We start from the raw sequence: 17822 nt of genomic DNA, 5'->3' as shown, positions 1-17822 counted from the left end.
TGCATGCCCACAGCTTAAAAGCCGATGAGCCCAAACTCAGGAAGCCTTTCACTGATGCCGGTTTTGCATGTCCCAGACCTTTAAAAAGCAGGTGTGCAGCTGGCAGCCCCAGCTGAATGCCCATTCACTTAAAGTTCCCTGGGTGCCATAAGTCTGACATCCAGGAGAGGCTCCCTGATGTTGGTCTCATAGAGAGCAGGTATCATGGTGTAGCTGGATATGGAGGAGCTCCTCCATCCCCCACTGCACAGTGCTGGCTTAAAGATGCACCCACGCCAGCAGCAGGGAACGGGAAAGCTCCTTCATCCCAGCTGCTTGCAACAGGTGCCTTTTTAAAGCAGCATGTGCAACTGGAGATGGGGAAAGCTCCTCTCACCCCCACTGTACTCGCCTATTTAAAGAGTTGCCTGCTGCTAGCAGCTGGGGATAGAGGAGTTTTCCTATTCCCTGCTGCCTCTTTAAACCAGCATGTGCAGCTGGGGATAGGAAAAGCTTCCCCCTATGCAGCTACACATCTGACATCAGTGAAGATGGAGCAAGGGGCAGCCAGTTTTAAGACCTGGAGATGCCACCAGCATGATCATGACAATTGAATGGGAATGGCTTTGTCCTGGGTCCCAAGGCTGTCTAGTGCAGAGCAGGAGCCCCAGCTCAGGGTGGGGGATGCCACAGGCCTCCTCTCCTTCTCCCTTTAGCCCAAGCTGGGGCTGAACTCACTCAGCCACTGCCTGCAGGAGCCACCACAGCACTCCAGCTCAGCTGGGGTGGGCACGGCTGGGAGCCTCCTCCAGCAGAGGGAAGGCAAGGGCTGCAGGTTGGGAGGGAGGGGAACTGGCAGGGCTGGGGGGTGCTGTGGCCTGGGAATGAGGGGCACCAGAAGGGGTGTAGTGCTGTGGGTTGGAAGTGTGGGACACTGGCAGCACCAAGGGGCTGCGAATTGGGAGTGAGGGGCACCAGCCTGGCCTGAGGTGGTGGGCAGGGGACTGTGGTTTGGAAGTGAGGCACACCGGCAAGGCCAGGGGAAAGAAGGGGCTGTGGGTTGGGAGAGAGGGACAGCTGTAGGGACAAGAGCCTATGGGTTGGGAGGGAGGGACAACAGCAGGGCCAGGGAGCTATGAGTTGGGAGCAAGGGGCACCGGGGAAGGTTGGGGTTGTGGGGGTCAGGAGTGAGGGGCAACCCCCCCACCCAACAGGTGTCCTCTTTTTTGGAACTGGAAATATGGTAACCCTATGCAGCGTCTCATGTATTCAGTGTCCAACATTTCAAAATGGCAGCAGGGGTGTTTTAACTAAAGCTCGTTCAACGAACTTTAGTTGAAGCACTCCCACCACCATTCTGAAATGACAGATGCTGAATACACGAGATACTGCAGCACACCACAGCATTCTGATTATGACACTCCAGCAGACTTGATTAATCAGATCAATCAAGTCTGCTCCAAGGCGATCTAATCCGAATGCATCAGAGCACATGTAGAAGTTCCCTCAGCCTTAAAGATCGGTGGCTGCAGGATGAGATTCTTTAAGGTGCTCGGTCCTGGCGAGACCGCATCCTGGTGGGGACAATCAGCTGATTGTCAGCATTGAGACCAGGGCAGCCCCCAGCCATGTTGCAGACCCAGAGCTGCCCAGGTCTGGATGCTGAAAACCAGCTGATTGTCAGCATCAGGAACATGGGGCATGCCACACATTCAGTTTACAGTGCCATATGAGCCAGCTACAAAGATGTTACACATTTTTTGAGTAATAGCTTGGTGGCTGATTTGCCATTTCATGATGCCATCAATGAGCGTATAGTTTCTATGTTTCTATAAATGTCTAGTTTCTATAAATGGCTCAATTAACATGTTAACATGGATCCCAGGGGCCTAAATGAACACTGTGATTTAACTTGTAGCATTTCTAGGACATCTGAGTATCTGCTTAGGGATGTAAATACCAATTAAATAAATCTTTGTTTAACCTGGTGTAAATAGAGTAGATGAAATGATGAATCAGTCAGGCACAGGGATGGCGAACACTGGGCTCCAGCCTGTGGCTCTGTGAAGCCCAGGGGAGAGAGGGGTGCTGAGTCCCAGGCCGGCTCCTGCCCTGCCATGGAAGAAGGCCTGCACCCACCTGCCCTGAGCAAAGCGGAGAGCCAGGGCCAAAGAAGCCCTGCCAGGCAGGCAGCACAGCCCAGGAAGCCCCGGGGGTGGCCGATGCAGCAGTCAGTGAGGGGCTGCAGTCACAGGGCCAGCTGCAGCAGCAGAGGAGGGAGGGGAGAGGCAGGCAGCCAGTGCAGGGCATTACCAGCCAGCTTCAGCCTCTGACATGCTGTGAGGGAGGGAGCAGGCAACTACTCCCTTCCCTTCTCCTCTTCCCACTTCCCTCCTCCTCACTCCTCTCTTTCTCCCCCTCCCTTCCTCCATATAGCCTAGCTATCAGGTATTAGTTACCCCTCCTCTCACCTCTCTCCCTCCCTCCTGTCCTTCCACCTTCCAGTTCCCGCTGTGGGGCACCGCAGGACTTCCTTTCCCCCCGCTTCCCTCCCCGACTACACCAGGGCCCAGGCTAAGCAATAACTGGTAATCGAGAACTGGCTATCCCTGAACTGATTGGTTAAACAATCATTTAATGGTTCACATCCCTCTACCTGATATCTCAAGTTTAAAGAGTGTCTCTTACTCATCAGAACTGCTCCTTCTATTTACCCAGAGTAATATCTGCTTAATTAAGTGGCATAATATACATTTTGTGAGTTGTCATTTTTTTTGGCCCCCCCCAAGTTTTCAACTAAGTTCCATCCGCAGGTCCCACTGTGGGATTCCCCCAGCTTCACATTGTGCCCTTGATTAAATTTACGCAGTTCCAGCACAGGTTATAGGATTTAATAGCTATAACTGAGGGTGCGATTTGACCTACACATTCTGGTGATAATGTACAACCCAGAAAGTACATACTATATTTATTCACATACCACTTGCACCTCCCCCGCCCCAGATTAGCCCTTCAAAATTGGAGTGCATGTTTTAAATGAGGAAGCTGATTTCCACGCCAGAATGGACGCATGGGGATGTCAGGACCTGGCTCCATACCGGGCTCCCAGTTGCACAGAGGAGGGGCAGAGCTCACTCCTCAGCATCACTCACACCCTCCTTGCAGGCTCCACAGCTGAAGAGTAGCCCTGTCACGGCAACTGCTGAATTGGCTCAGCAGCACTCAGTTCACCAGTGGCTGTGCCATAGCAACTGTTAGATGACAGGGTTAAAACTTCAGCTGCGGAGTTTGCAAGGGGAGTGTGATGGTGAAAGAGTAGAGCCTGTGCTCCATGCAGCCAGCAAGCTTTATCTGTCAGAGCCATTGCTAATTCAGCCAACTGAGACTCAGCAAGTAGAGAACTCAGGACAGGAGATTTATAAATCCTTTTATAAATCTCTCTGCAACTAAAGTTTTATTTTAATTAACACTTTTGTACTCAACCTCACCACCCTGAGCATTAAGTCAAAACAGAATTTAAAATTTCTTCAGCTGATTAAATATAGACTTTAAATTATTTCTCATGGTCAGGCTCTTTGGTGTTGATGACTCCCATAGAGTACTGTATTTTTTATTACAGCATTTCTATAATAAGGTAAATCATTCTTATTACATTATTGTACACAGTGCTCATGCTTAGTAAAATAATGTACTTCCAGTTATTCTTTTTGAAAAGTACAAATGCTGGTCAAAAAATTAATATAACAGATCTTCAGCTTGAAAAAACACTACTGTGAAAGTAAATTGGATGCCATCAGGCATCATTTGCACACACAAATCCACACCAAGTATTTTTATACTTTAAAAATGTCCTTACCGTTCTCAATGTAGCCTGGCACATACAAGGCTCGACTTTGTCTTCTGCCCAGTCTGACAGTTTTATCTTTTCCAAGGACACGCACTTTCAAGTTGTATCTACCATTTGCCTGTAAAGATGTGAAGAACCTGGAATAGATTCCATCATTCTTGGCAACATCAGCACCTCGGCATAAAACATTAAGAGTTAACATCCAATTCCAGTTCTCTTTTGGTAAGCAAGGTCATTTAGGCTACTCAGTACTTGAGCCCAAGTGGTCCTGCTGTTATTGGAGACAATTATCATTTCAATGGGGACATCAATGAAAACTGCATCCATCATCTCTTGTGATAATTTAGCCTCAACATATATTCATCTAAGGATAACAATGTAGCATTCGAACTAGGGATGTGGGGGGTTAAACAATCATTGAACAGATCAGCACAGTGCTAACTGGTTATAGTTTACTGGTTATCGTTTAGCCTGGGGCCGGGTGCTGGAAGGGAAGCCCCACATCGTGCTCCAGCAGGCTCTGGAAGGTGGCAGGGCAGGAGGGAGGAAGGGAGAGGGGAGAGGAGAGGGCAAGGGCAATTAACAAGCTAATAGCTAGGCTGGTGGAGGGAGGGAGAGCAGAGGGGACAGGGGCACAATGGATTTCATAGATTTCATGGATTTCATAGACATCAGGGCTGGAAGGGACCTCAAGAGATCATCGAGTCCAGCCCCCTGCCCAAAGGGCAGGAAGTCAGTTGGGGTCATAAGATCCCAGCAAGATAAGCATCCAATTTACTCTTGAAGGTGTTCAATGTAGGTGCTTGAACCACCTCCGCTGGCAGACTGTTCCAGACCTTGGGGGCTCGGACAGTAAAGAAATTCTTCCTTATGTCCAGCCTGAAACGGTCTTGCAGGAGTTTGTGACTGTTTGACCTAGTCATCCCTTGGGGCGCTCTGGTGAGCAAACGTTCCCCCAGATCCTGGTGGTCACCCCTGATAAACTTATAGGTGGCCATCAGATCACCCCTGAGCCTGCGCTTTTCCAGGCTAAAGGGTCCCATGTCTTTGAGCCTATCATCATAAGATCTGTTTTCCTGACCTCTGATCATGCGCGTGCCTCTCCTCTGGACTCTCTCAAGCTTCTCCACATCCTTTTTGAATTGTGGAGCCCAAAACTGGATGCAGTACTCCAGCTGCGGCCTCACCAAGGCCAAGTACAAGGGGAGAAGGACGTCCCGGGATTTGCTTGAGCTGCATCTATGGATGCACGCCAGCATTTTGGTCGCTTTATTAGCCGCAGCATCGCATTGCAGGCTCATGTTCATCTTGTGGTCAATGATGACCCCCAAGTCTCTTTCTTCTGTAGTGCTATCCAACGTAGCACTGCCGAGCCTATAAGGATGCTGCAGGTTTTTCCTCCCAAGGTGGAGAACCTTGCATTTTTCGGTGTTCAACACCATGAGGTTCTCGTCTGCCCATTTGCTGAGCTTGTCCAGGTCAGCCTGGATCACCCACCTATCTTCTGGCGTGGATGCTTTGCCCCAAAGTTTGGTGTCATCGGCGAACTTGGCCAGTCCACTCCTGACTCCAATGTCCACATATTAATGAAGATGTTGAACAGTATGGGTCCCAGGACAGAGCCTTGAGGGACCCCACTGGTCACAGGGCACCACGATGAGTGACTGCCATCAATTACAACCCTCTGGGTCCGACCACGGAGCCAATTTCCCAGCCAGCAGATCGTGGTGGAGCCAAGGCCACAACTGGCCAGTTTGGCCAAGAGGTGATCATGGGATACCAGATCAAAAGCTTTTTTGAAGTCAAGATATATGACATCAGTCTCATCTCCCTCATCCAGGTGATAGGTCACCTGGTCATAGAAGGAAATGAGATTGGTCAAACAAGACCTACCCGCAACAAACCCGTGCTGGCTATCCCTTAGAATGTTAGCCTGGGCCAGCCCATCAAGGATGGCCTCCTTAATAAACTTTTCTAAGATCTTCCCCAGGATAGAAGTCAGGCTAATGGGCCTGTAGTTAGCCAGATCCACTCTCCTCCCTTTCTTGAAGATCGGCACCACATTGGCCTTCTTCCAGTCTTCGGGCACTACACCAGAGCGCCAGGAGTTTTCAAAGATCTGTGCCAGGGGCTGAGCTATGATGCTCGCCAGCTCCTTGAGTACCCTGGGGTGCAGATTGTCAGGGCCGGCTGACTTGAAGGTGTCCAGCTTCTCAAGATGTTCCTTCATGAGGTCAGCATTTATGGAGGGTAGGGGATCCCCATCACCCGGATCTCCCTGTGCCATAGCAGGCATGGGCGTCCCATGGGACTGATGAAAGACTGACGCAAAGTACCTATTTAATAGGTTGGCTTTTTCCTGGGCATCAGTTGTCAGTTGCCCCATCTGGTTTAGCAGGGGTCCAACATTGCCCTTGCTTTTCCTCCGGCTCCCCACATATCTGAAAAAGGACTTTTTGTTGTCCTTGATGCTTGAAGCTAGTTGAAGTTCAGTTGCAGCCTTGGCTTTCCTGGTTTGCTCCCTGCAGGACCAGACCAGCGCAGAATAATCCTCCTTGGAGGTGAATCCCGTCCTCCATCCTTTGTAGGCTTTGAATTTGGATACACAAGGTCTGAGAGAGAATGTAGCTAAATCATGGTTCACATGTCTCTCCACCCTCTTTTGTCCCTGCATGGTTATTTCCATCATGTGTGACAGCACAAGAGGGGAAGCAGGCATTGCATTGCCACTTTGTCCCTCCTTGTGTACAGGTTCTCTTTCCTCCTCCCACAACACTCAGGGCAGCTGTCAGTATATTGGGGTACATATTCTACAGCAGCTTAGACACAAACCAGTTTACAGTCATCGTAAAGCGGTGGGAATGACCAGAGTCATTTTCTTCTTTTGGAACCCCTTACCCCGGGCTCATTACATGGCTGACTTCTTAGTGAAAGTCTGCAAGTAGCATGCAGTAGATTCGAAAAGGTAGAACACGAGTGGGGAGAATGCAAATGTCTAAATAAAAGCAAAGAAATGTATTAAAAATTACCTGAGCCATTGTCAAGAAGTTCCAAATCTTCTGCATTTCCAGCCTGAGTTTCAACAGTGGCTATCACAGTTGCACCAAGAACAGGCAAGAACCCTTGGCTAACTTCTGCATAAATAACCATTGGACTAGATAAACTGTTTGTATCCTTATTCATGTGAGCTCTCACAGTCACTGGAGGCACATCCAAAGATGCTGCTCGAGAAGTTACTGTCATTGATATGACTTGAGGAGCTGTATAGGTATTTTGAATCTGATAATGCCAGTCTCCCCACTGCAAATTGAAAATTTAAAAAAAAAAAAGTTTATTATAAGAACACAATATAATATGAGCAGCCTTGTTCCTCTTAGCTAAGAATTTATTATATTAGGTAAAAGGAGATTGTTCAGTGGCATTAAGAGCAATTAGGGCAGAGGTGGGCAATTGTTTTGGCTGGTGGGCCACTTAACGAGCTTTGATGAGCTGTTGAGGGCCATGCAGTCTTTGAGATGTAATTTTAACATATTACAGATAAAAAACAAATCTTATACTAAAAACCAGACATCCATTATAACATTTAAATTTTATTTCAAAAATAATTTTTGTCTTGATTTATGTTTTTTGATTAGTGTATATAGAGACTGTTGCATACTAGCTCAAAATAAAGTCATATTTATGTATATTCTGTGGGGTGGTGGAGTGAGTGTGTGGTGGGGCTGGGGGAGGTGTGCACTTGTGCATGGGGTGTTGCAGAGGGAGAGGGTGGCAGGGGGCACGTGCAACTTAGGTGGTGCAGGTACAGTCTGCCCCACACCCCATCTGGCCTGTGGCTACCCCCATGGCACTCCACATGGGGCTGAGCCCTACCCACTCCTGCCCAGGGCAGCCCACGCCATGGTCCCACCTGCACCCGTTCTGCATTCATCGATGACCCTGGGCCCAGCCAGTGCACACAGCTTCCCAGTGGGGCAACTTTCGCTGCTACTGCAGCCACCTGGGTACAGCCACATTTAGACACACCCAGTGATTACAGAAACTGGTTTCCTTAACCATATTAGCCTAATGGGCTGCCTAGGCTTGCTTAAGTTTTTTTTGACAGCATATTATAAAAATGTAGGTGACACATACATTACAGTCAATTTCTGCAGACGGTTTGCAAAGCAAACGAAAGATGAAGCTGGTGATTTTGTTATTGCCTTTTTACTTGTAAAAAACTTCAAGCCAACCTGGCTATATCCGCTCAGGGTTTCCTCCACCCGGTATTGTCAAGCGGATCTCCAGCCATCAGGCCTCTTCACTATGTTCTGCTCTGCCTGCTCCAACAGAGCTCCTGCTTCTGAGGCTGCCAGAGGAGAACTGACCTCTGGCCTCAGCCTTCTCTGTTTATGTAGGCCAGGCCCTGCCCCCTTCTGGTCAGCTGACCAGACTGGTTGCCTCGGCAACCCCCACCTGTGCTGCCCTGGTGAGTGGCAGCTAAGCCCACATTACTATTATCCAGTAGCAGGCACCCTTGTCCTGCTACATGTACATCAATTTCTGCAGAAGGTTTGCAAATCAAAAGAAGGATGAAGCTGGTGATTTTGTTATTGCCCTTTTACTTGTAAAAATAGCAATTATGCTTTACTCCATGAAATATAATATAGTGTACAGACACAAAAAGAGAGAACATGCACTTTACCTCTGCAGTGCCTGCTATAATGAGTCGAGCTGTTTTGCGGTCTGAAGTACTAGTGTTAAAGTTAATATTTGCATACTGTTTTCCTTTAGGGTCCCTGAGGAAAATGTTTGGTAAAGACCCACTGCACGTAACTACGAAGAAGGTATCATTTCCTACGTTGCTGTCAACTGTCACTGACCCATTCATCCACTGACTAACTGCAACTTGTAGAGCTTTGCTTTCAAGCTGTCAAACAAATGAAATAGGAGTTATGGTTAGATAGCAGGTATACTTAAAATACAACTCATTTTCCTCTTATGCGGATGAACAACTCTGATATTATGGCAATTCAGTGGATACTCTGGGTGGGGAGGCTTTGTGCCAGTGCTGGAGGAGGGAGCCAGGGTAATATTAATACTATAACAGCACTACTGTGAGCAGGTCCCGTGCTCTGCACAGAACTGAGTCCTGTGAAGAAGGCAGAAGGTTTGTACTGTTGCTGTCTCCATGCCCAAGGGGAGCCAGCAGGACAGAAAAGCCACCATACAGTGCAGGAGTTAGGATTACCAGTGATAAAAATGTCTCTTAATTGCCCTGTAATTGCTTTGTAATGGGAGGCAAAAGAAACTTTGAAATTCAGACCTGAACTGATTGTTGAGAAATATTTCCACTTCCTGATGAAATCCCACTGAATGCATCGATTAGACTACTAGATTCCAGGGCGTCTGTAGCAGAAAACTGCAAACCTCCTGAAATGCAAGGGTTAAAATAATTAGAACAGGAACTTAAGTATAGGAATTAATATATCTTTGCTGTGAGGCTTGCGCTTTAAATGGTACTTCATTTTGGTAGTCAATCTGATTAATTTCAGCTTATGAATGTATTGCCTTCCATGCATGCTTTGTGGGAATGATGGTCTGGAATCCATTGAAGTGGGCACTTGGATCAGCACCCCTGATCTCGGCAATCTTCTTAGCCAAATTTCATATGGCTTGATCTGACAGGATGTTCATGCGGTCACGTGTCATCAGGTACAGCTCTCTCATGTCTAAGTTGTTTTTGATCATTTTGGACTCTGAGCCATGTCATTCCCACAAAGTGAAATTCTGCAGTGAAAAGCATCTCTATATAAATGACATGGTTGAATTCTATGAATAGTTCCTCTTAGTGATGTAGATCATATCCAGTTAGTTTTTTAGTATGCCAGGGGAGTTCCATTCCCAGTGGGTTACACAAGGATGCTCCTCCTGCAGGCCCCCTGATTTCTCCTGCAGGCCCCCTGATTCTTGCACCTTGGCTATCCATTGCCCCAGCTTCAACAGAAAGGAGGGAAGGTTTCCCCACTCTGTTCTGTAGTGTGGCAGTTAATGCACTCAAAGTGCTTTTGAATACTCTGAGGTTGAGGAAGGTTTATAACTAGGCACCTACTTATGGCATGGCAAGACAAAGCCATTTTTGTAGCTTGCTCATGGTACAAAGGGCCAATTTCACGGGCATTTCCTGGTGCCCCTGCCCCTCACTGCCGATTGGCAGACAGGCTCCACCATTGCCACAGATAGTCAGTGAGACTCAAGGTCATGACAGTGGCTGCAGGGATTACCGGGTTTTCTAAGTATTGTGGTAAGGTTTGGGAGACCCTAATACACTGTATTATGTGAATAATATAATATTCATATGATGGGGATTTGGGGATTGATTTTGTAGGAAATCCATGCTGAAGGAATATTTCCTGGCAATTGCAGATACCTCCAGTTTTTCTGGTTTCTGCCAATTAAGGAGGTCCCTGCTTATAACTCAGGTGGCCCGCTTTCTGGCCAAGTGGTCAAAGCACTAAGTCATTGTGTTACAGGAAGCAGCACCATTACCATGATCTGGAGCTGAATTGAGTGTGCATTATGTATGCTTGAAGCATGGTAAGTAGATCAGATCTCTTCACAGACTTAGGTGCTTCCCAGCACCAAACTGAATTCTACAAAGCTTAGGCAGAATGTAGACTCTGAAGAGGTCAAACTGGATCACTTCTGAGCATGCTCTGAAGCTCAAGTGTAGGTACACCGGAAACCTTCCAGTCCAAACTGAAGGGGTCACCTCAACTTGCGGTTTGTGAAGCAGGCCCAATCTGGATTTCTTAGTAAAAGTTATTCACCAAAATTCTGCCCATGTCTTGCTTGGGCATCTATGGGACCAAACTGGATCAGGACCTCAGTGAACATTTCTGTAATGGTACACAGACCAGAAAAAGTTATCTTGCATTCCACCCTCCCCATAAATATATTGCTTTATGACAGTACCCAGGAATACAACCTTGAGTCACTACAGCAAACAGATATGACTGAACAGACATTCTCAGAGATAGCCAACATGACTTTGTTGTGGGTAGGATTTGCCTGACCAATCTCATTGCCCTCTGTGACACATTGCCTGGACAAAGGAGAAGAGGTTGATATCATATATTTGGACTTCAGAAAAGCCTTGGACCTGGTGTCCCATGATGTCCTCATGGCAAAATTGGGGAACTGCGGCCTCAATATCCTTACGGTCCAATGGCTGGGGAAGTGGCTCTGAGGTCAGACCCAGAGAGTGGTAGTTGACGAAACCAAATCAACATGGTCCATAGTAAACAGTGTTGTCCTCCAGGGCTTTGTTCTTAGACCTGTACTCTTTAATGTATTTACAAATTATCTGGACTCTGGTATCAGAAGTGAACCGGCTAAGTTTGCTGATGACACTGAACTATGGGTAAGTGTATTCACACCTGAGGATAAGCTGGTGACCCAGGCTAATCTCAACAGGCTCACAGGGCGAGTGAAAGAAAACCTGATGGCATTCAACATGGAGAAATGCAAGGTGCTCCACCTCAGGAGAAAAAACCCACATCACACTTATAGACTCAACTACACTTGCTAATGACTGAAAGAGACTTAGGGGTCATGACTGACCACAAGATGAACCACCAATGCAATACCGCAGTCAGCAAAGCAAACAAAACTCTGGCTTGCATCTATTAATGCATCACAAACAAGACCCAGCAATTCATCCTTCTGCTATACTCAGCTTGGTGAGGCTGCAGCTGGAGTACTGCATCCAATTCTGGGCTCTGTAATTCAGGAAGGATGTGGAGAAGCTTGAAAGAGTCCAAAGGAGAGCCACACACATGATCAGAGGGCAAGAAACCGGGCCTTATGGAGAAAGGCTATGAGTCATGAGACTCTTCAGCCTGGAGAAGCATAGGCTCAGGAGTGACTTGGTGGCAGCCTATAAGTACATAGGGGTATGCATCAGGAACTGGGAGAACATCTGTTCACCAGGGTGCCCCAAGGGAAGACAAGGTTCAATGGTCGAACAATCCTGGAAGACTGCTTTAGGCTGGACATAAGGAAAAACTTCTTTACTGTCTGAGTCCCCAGGGCCTGGAATAGACTCCCCCCACGGGTGGTGCAAGCACTGGACACCTTCAAGAAACACGGAATTAAACTGAGTCTAAAATACCACATGGAATTCCCACTGCAGCATCATACAGCATCCACATGGTTTCCCTTAAAATGGCAGCCCTAGCCATCTTAGCATAGTGTTTACAGACTCCTGAGCTAGAGCACGCTATCTGTCACTATTTGAAAAAAAAGCACTTTTTATTAAAAAAAAAAAGAAAAAAACGTATAACCATATATTTTGGAAGGTTTACAGATGTTTGCCATTTAAATAACAGAAATCAAATCTTAGTTCTTACACAGTATGCTTATTTTCTATGTAAAGAAACAAGTAACTGTGTAATTATGTAATGTCTTTACATAGCAAGATGTTACTACGTAACTATTTTTTAAGTAGAAGCAAGTAAAAACAAAAGGATATTCCCTTTATTCAGATAACAATTAATCTTCTGCAAATGAGCCTTGAATAAGGTAACTAAGTTCATTTTCTTTTCACATTTGAAGCTAAAATGTGCTTTGATTTGCATTTCATCACTAAAATATGCATGCCAAAGCAGGATTCATTAGAAAAGTATTTACCTGTCATTTTTGAAAATTGTTCTAGTTCCGGGGCTGCGTTTGGCCCTAAAGCAATGGTGTGAATGATTGATCCACTACTTCTCACCTCCTCGAGGCAACTGCTCATAGTATTGTCTTCTCCATCTGTCAGCAGCACAATTTCAGACCCATCTGTGTTAGAGAACTTTGCCTTAATCACCTAAATTGAGAAGAGGATCCACAGCATTAGCAGCGGAACATCATTGGTAACTTCAGCTTCCCTAACAGTTAACATGTGAGTTAAGGAAAATTATTGCCTTAAGTTTATTTCAAGGCAAAGCCCTTTCCTTGCAAATGGGAAGTTTTCTGGAGAGGAGGGGATATCAGCCCACACGAACACATTTGCATTATCTTGCCTGCATTATACAGTTCAGTCGTTCAGGGAAGGGGGATTCTATCACCAGCAGCACATGAGGTTCCTCTGTTTGTTGTCACTCAATAATTGCAGATCACATTTACAAAAAAAATATGGTGAGCCAAGTCCTATTTTAATTTAGGGCAATAATGTTAACTGTTTGGAACATAATTGAGTCTGTTTTTTCTCTCTCATTGTCCAGTACTGACACTGAAAGCTGAAAGTCAAATGATAGTAATTTTTCATTTGTCTGTCAGCTCAAGCAAGAAGTGTATTTGCAATCTAACGTTGTCTCCAGTTACACCTCTGCAATCCACTTATCCTCAGTAGGGTTATGCAGTATGACTCCAGCCAGAATTAACTCTTGTAACTGGGACTCAACAAACACTGTCACAAGCCAGGCTGAGTAGGGCAGAATCCAGCTCGCTCTCCAGTAGCTGGAGTCAAACATGGTTAAAATATTTTCTCTGTTACCAAGGTCATAAAATATGACTCTGAATTTACACAGAAAACACGTGGCATATATTTTACACAAAACTGATTTTCAGAATAGAATTTGGCTGACGCCAACACTAAAAGATTAAATTTTGAGTTTCAAACCTAAAACTTCCATGATTTTCATTTCTGGAAGGTGTCTTGATTCTCTACAAAGTAATCTTACAGGATTTACTCAACATGCTTGAAAAATATCATCTGCTGACAAAGTGACAAGGTGCTAAAAGTAACCATCATCCTTCATAGAAAGGTAAAGCCAGAACAGACCATTATGATCATTCTGACTAACATCCTTCATAGTCAGGCCACAGAAGCTCATTCAGGAACTCAAATCAAATCCATAATTTTTGTTTTTAGCTATTGTATAACATTTAGACAGCTGTCCAGTTTTGATTTTAGGATTTTGAAACTACTGTATGTCTACATAGCGCCACCCTGTGATACATAAAGTTAACTATGTTAGCTCCGAAAGTACCAAGGACCAAGATGAACAGGGCGCCTGCATTAATGGAGTGCGTTGTGCCTTGTAGATGTCCTCTGAGTGACAGAGAATCTGCCACACAATTAAGTTTTTGCAGTACTCCCTTCATGTTCCTCACCACTGGTACTGTACTTCTGATCTGAATCTGTGTGGCTTCTGTTTCCAATCATTAGAACTATTTATACTTTTGCTGGTTATATTAGAGAGAAATCAGGCTTTTCTTCCCCATGTATATCATTAGAGAGACATTTCTTAACCTTGCCTTAGCTAAACTAAATGCACTGACCTCCTTAAGTCATGTAATGATTTCCAAGTCATGGTTTTCCATGTCATTATTTTCATAACATGTCATGACTTTCCAAGTTCTGAATCATTCTTATATTTCTTGGTCCATTGCCTATCCACCAATATCTCTAATTCTGTTACTGTATTCCCGGTAGAGCCCCGCAACATTCTTCACCTGAAATCCTTGCCGTACACCTGCACAGATGTTAGTTCCTCCAGCAGCTCCTGTAGGCAGGTGTTTGATAAGATCTTGGCGCACATTCTCACCGACTATTTGTTTTAGGTAAGTTTGAATTGTTGCTGAAGATGAAAAAGTGACAATTCCAGCCCAGGAACCGATTTCAATAATCTGCAGCAGGAATGTCTCTGCAGCCTGATAGAGTCGTGTAATCCGATTATTCTGTATGTGATGAAAAGAACATACTTAGAATTGTCAGAGATATTCAGGGGAGATTATGAAAAACAAGAATACACCAGAGCTGTTGTTCGGTTCATAATGATAAAATCAAAATGTTTCTGATAAAAAGATGATGAGCAATCTGGCATGGGCGGGGAGGGAGACATGAAAAATTAGACAAATACGCATGTCTGGGTATCCTAAACTATCCTGTACATTATCTACATGTCTGTTCATTCCAAATCATGCTGCTTGTACAAGAATCTTCTGTCATGAAACTGTCACTCCCAGGTAAATATAATGGTAAAACTTTATGTTCTGACACTGGGATCTCATTCCTAATAAAAAAATTTATTTTCCATACTGATTTTGGTTGAGTGGTTGCAGTCCTGAAGAACTATGCCATCACAAATGTGGATTAGGCTAGTCGTCTGGTTTTTAGGTAGACATACATTCAAAACTTGGTCAGTTTCAGTGAATGAGATGATTTGAAATGCAAATAATTGAGCAGATTACTGAAAATGCTAAAAAGAGAATATATACTCTTAAAAATGTTTCTTTCTACATCCAGCTAGCTGCTATTATTCTTGACCTATTTAAGGATTCTCTTCCTTTTCTGCATTAAGGTTAGATAATGAGGAAATTTAGCTGTAAATCTTACTGTGGTAATTTGTCTCTTAATAGTTTGGAGGTGAATTTGATCTTAATAAAAGTAAAATAGCACTAGTCTACATGTGAATTCCCATGCTGTTCAGTCATTGCATCTCCATCCCTGCTATTTCAATCATATAGCCACCCGGACTGAAAAAATGTCAGCTCTGTTAAGAAGTTTGTTTTTGTGATCTGGTCAGATGATAACATTTAATGAATAACATTTGGTGAATTACTTAACCTTCAGTGGTGTATCACTATATTTTAACAGTATATTTTTGGTGAGGTCCTAAGCAAAATCTGACCAAAAGATCTATTTCTATTATTAATGAAGGCACAAAGAATCAGGGTGCTTACTCACTTGTAGACTCTTTTTAATGTAAATTGTATTGTCAGGCAAGGAACCAAGATTAGTGACTTGGTTCATTTTGGGGGGGCCCAGTTAATAATGAGCCAGGTGCATGCCAAAAATAAGGAAAATTCCCTTGTAACATTAAAAAAAAAGTAACATCTTGTCTAATAACCTTCTGACAACCACTGCCAAACTGATTTGAACTTGCTTTTAAAGACCAGAAAAATGAACAGTTTCTTATACTTTCTCCTACTGACACATCTTCTATACAAATTAAATCTATGTTCACTTTTGTGCACAAAGCCAGAAATCATGCCAGACACACTTGTAACAGGGTGGTCTGACCCTGTCAGTTAAGGGGCAGGAGCCCAGCTATGGGTGATTAGCAGGCCCAAGGTGGAGAATAAGCAAACAGCTTGAGCTGTGAAGGAGCAGTTTGCACCAGAAGCAGACTGAAACCCAAAGGAGCTTGCATTTAGGACAGGCCAGAGTTAAAGGGCCCTTTCCTGCTACTTGGGAAAAGGCTAAAGATTTGCTTTACTCATTTGTCTTGACCAAGGATTATTTCTCTATGTTATGAGGACTGGCTGAGGGATTCCCAAGGAAGCAAAGCCAAACAACAGGGCTGCAGGCATCTCAGCCTGCCCATGGACTATTGTTTGGATTTTCAGAAAAACTCTTACGCAGGGGGCAAAATCCACTTGCACAGCAATACAACAGCAGCCCTTTTATGACACTATAAAAGCTGTAATCTCTTCATCAGCTCTGAAGAAAATATTTGGGCCACTCACTCTGCCAACTTGAAATCTGTCTTTATGCAACAGGGACACTAGCAGAGAAATAGATCGTATCTTTGAAAGAGCCATCCAAATACCCTGCAGTAACCTGCTATTGTACAAAAAGAGTAACTGCCCTGTGACTGCACACTCCTCATGGTCACCTGTCACCTCACTTTTAGACTGATAAGAAGAATCATCAAACAGCTACCACTCAAACTCAGAAAAGATCAGATCTTGAGAGAAATATTCCAGTTCCCCACTCCTGGCTTTTAAACTATTCCCTAATCTTGGCTAATCCATTATCAGAAGCAAACTGCACTCCAATCAATGGACATTAAATAGTTTGCAGCCTTGCCTTAACAGTAGATGGAAACTTGTTAGTACATCTCTGTTGATTAACCAGCCTCCAACAACAAACCCATCAGGATCCAAAATAAGCATCTTAGAAATGACGTGGGGGGAACTAAACTAAAAACTTCACCCGAATGAACTATCATAGGAAAAAAGTTAAGGACAGAGACACATGATCTCATGTAGCTGAATACGTTCCACAGAACAACAGCTACGTTTTTAACCACACTATTGTTATATTGAAGGGAAATACACAAAATATCTTCAAAAGGTGAGCCTGGGCAGAAAAATTCATAAGCTGGATATTAAGCACTGAAGACAGAGCATTGATAGTTACTTCACGGTATACTATAATGTACTGACTCCTAATTTTTATTCACACCACATGTGATAATGACCCTCTTCCCTTTTGAAAAAAATTGATCTTCCACTTGTCAAACTATCTTTCCAGCTATGATTTTCTTATTTGTCACCCTGGACATTTTCTCTCTTCTCCAATTGCACAGCCCTGCTATATTTTGTCTTCATTGTGCCTACTTTTTCCTCAGAACTGAAGAAGAATGCCCTGCGGTTAAAACCTTGTCTAAGTTTATACCAACAATGCAGTTGGTTCAATAAAAGATATCACTCAAAAAATCCATGCCTCTCACATATATCCTGGACCATCATGGGTACAACATCATCCCAGCCCTACCAGAGCACCATTAATCTTAGCAATTAAGTCTCTCTTTACATATGTGTGTGTGTGTGTGTGTGTGTGTGTATTCCTTTATATATGTGTGTATATATGTGTGTGTATGTATATATATTCCTTTATACACACACACATACACACACACACATATATTCATATGTAAAGTATATATAAACGTGGTGGGATTCATCCCACAACTGGGCAGTTAGCATTAGGGGCTATAGGCTTTACAGGCAGGGTAGAGAAGGAAGGAAAGGTGGAGGTGGGGCGCTCAATGTCAAAGAGCAATACACATCCTCTGCCAGCAGAATGGGGTCAGAGGAGGGGCAAGCTGAAGTGCTCTGGGTCAAGATACAAGGGGGGCATGGGGAGAGAGATCTAATGGTGGGGGTCTACTACAGACCCCCCAACCAAGGGAAGGAGTTGGACCGGGAATTTTCAGGCCAGCTTGCAGAGGCACTTAAGGCA

The 17822-nt window shown here is 44.7% G+C and overlaps 1 protein-coding gene across 1 annotated transcript in view; it reads right to left on the bottom strand.

The window, feature by feature from the left end:
- LOC149863656 (calcium-activated chloride channel regulator 1-like) overlaps positions 1-17822 on the bottom strand; it is a 33539-nt gene that overhangs the window by 3307 nt on the left and 12410 nt on the right. Inside the window, exons 7-12 of the mRNA XM_090048179.1 lie at positions 14306-14530; positions 12497-12674; positions 9132-9238; positions 8511-8735; positions 6856-7126; positions 3836-4000 (exon numbers count right to left, since the gene is read on the bottom strand). Of these exons, the coding sequence (XP_089904305.1) occupies positions 3836-4000; positions 6856-7126; positions 8511-8735; positions 9132-9238; positions 12497-12674; positions 14306-14530 (1171 nt within the window). The remainder of the gene's footprint in view (positions 1-3835; positions 4001-6855; positions 7127-8510; positions 8736-9131; positions 9239-12496; positions 12675-14305; positions 14531-17822) is intronic.

Source organism: Crocodylus siamensis, chromosome 5 (genome assembly GCF_052110815.1).
Source record: "Crocodylus siamensis isolate JL-2025a chromosome 5, ASM5211081v1, whole genome shotgun sequence".
In the NCBI taxonomy this organism is placed as follows: Eukaryota; Metazoa; Chordata; order Crocodylia; family Crocodylidae; genus Crocodylus; species Crocodylus siamensis.
The sequence above is the reverse complement of the archived record's forward strand: the minus strand, read 5'-3'. Positions and strand labels throughout refer to the sequence as shown.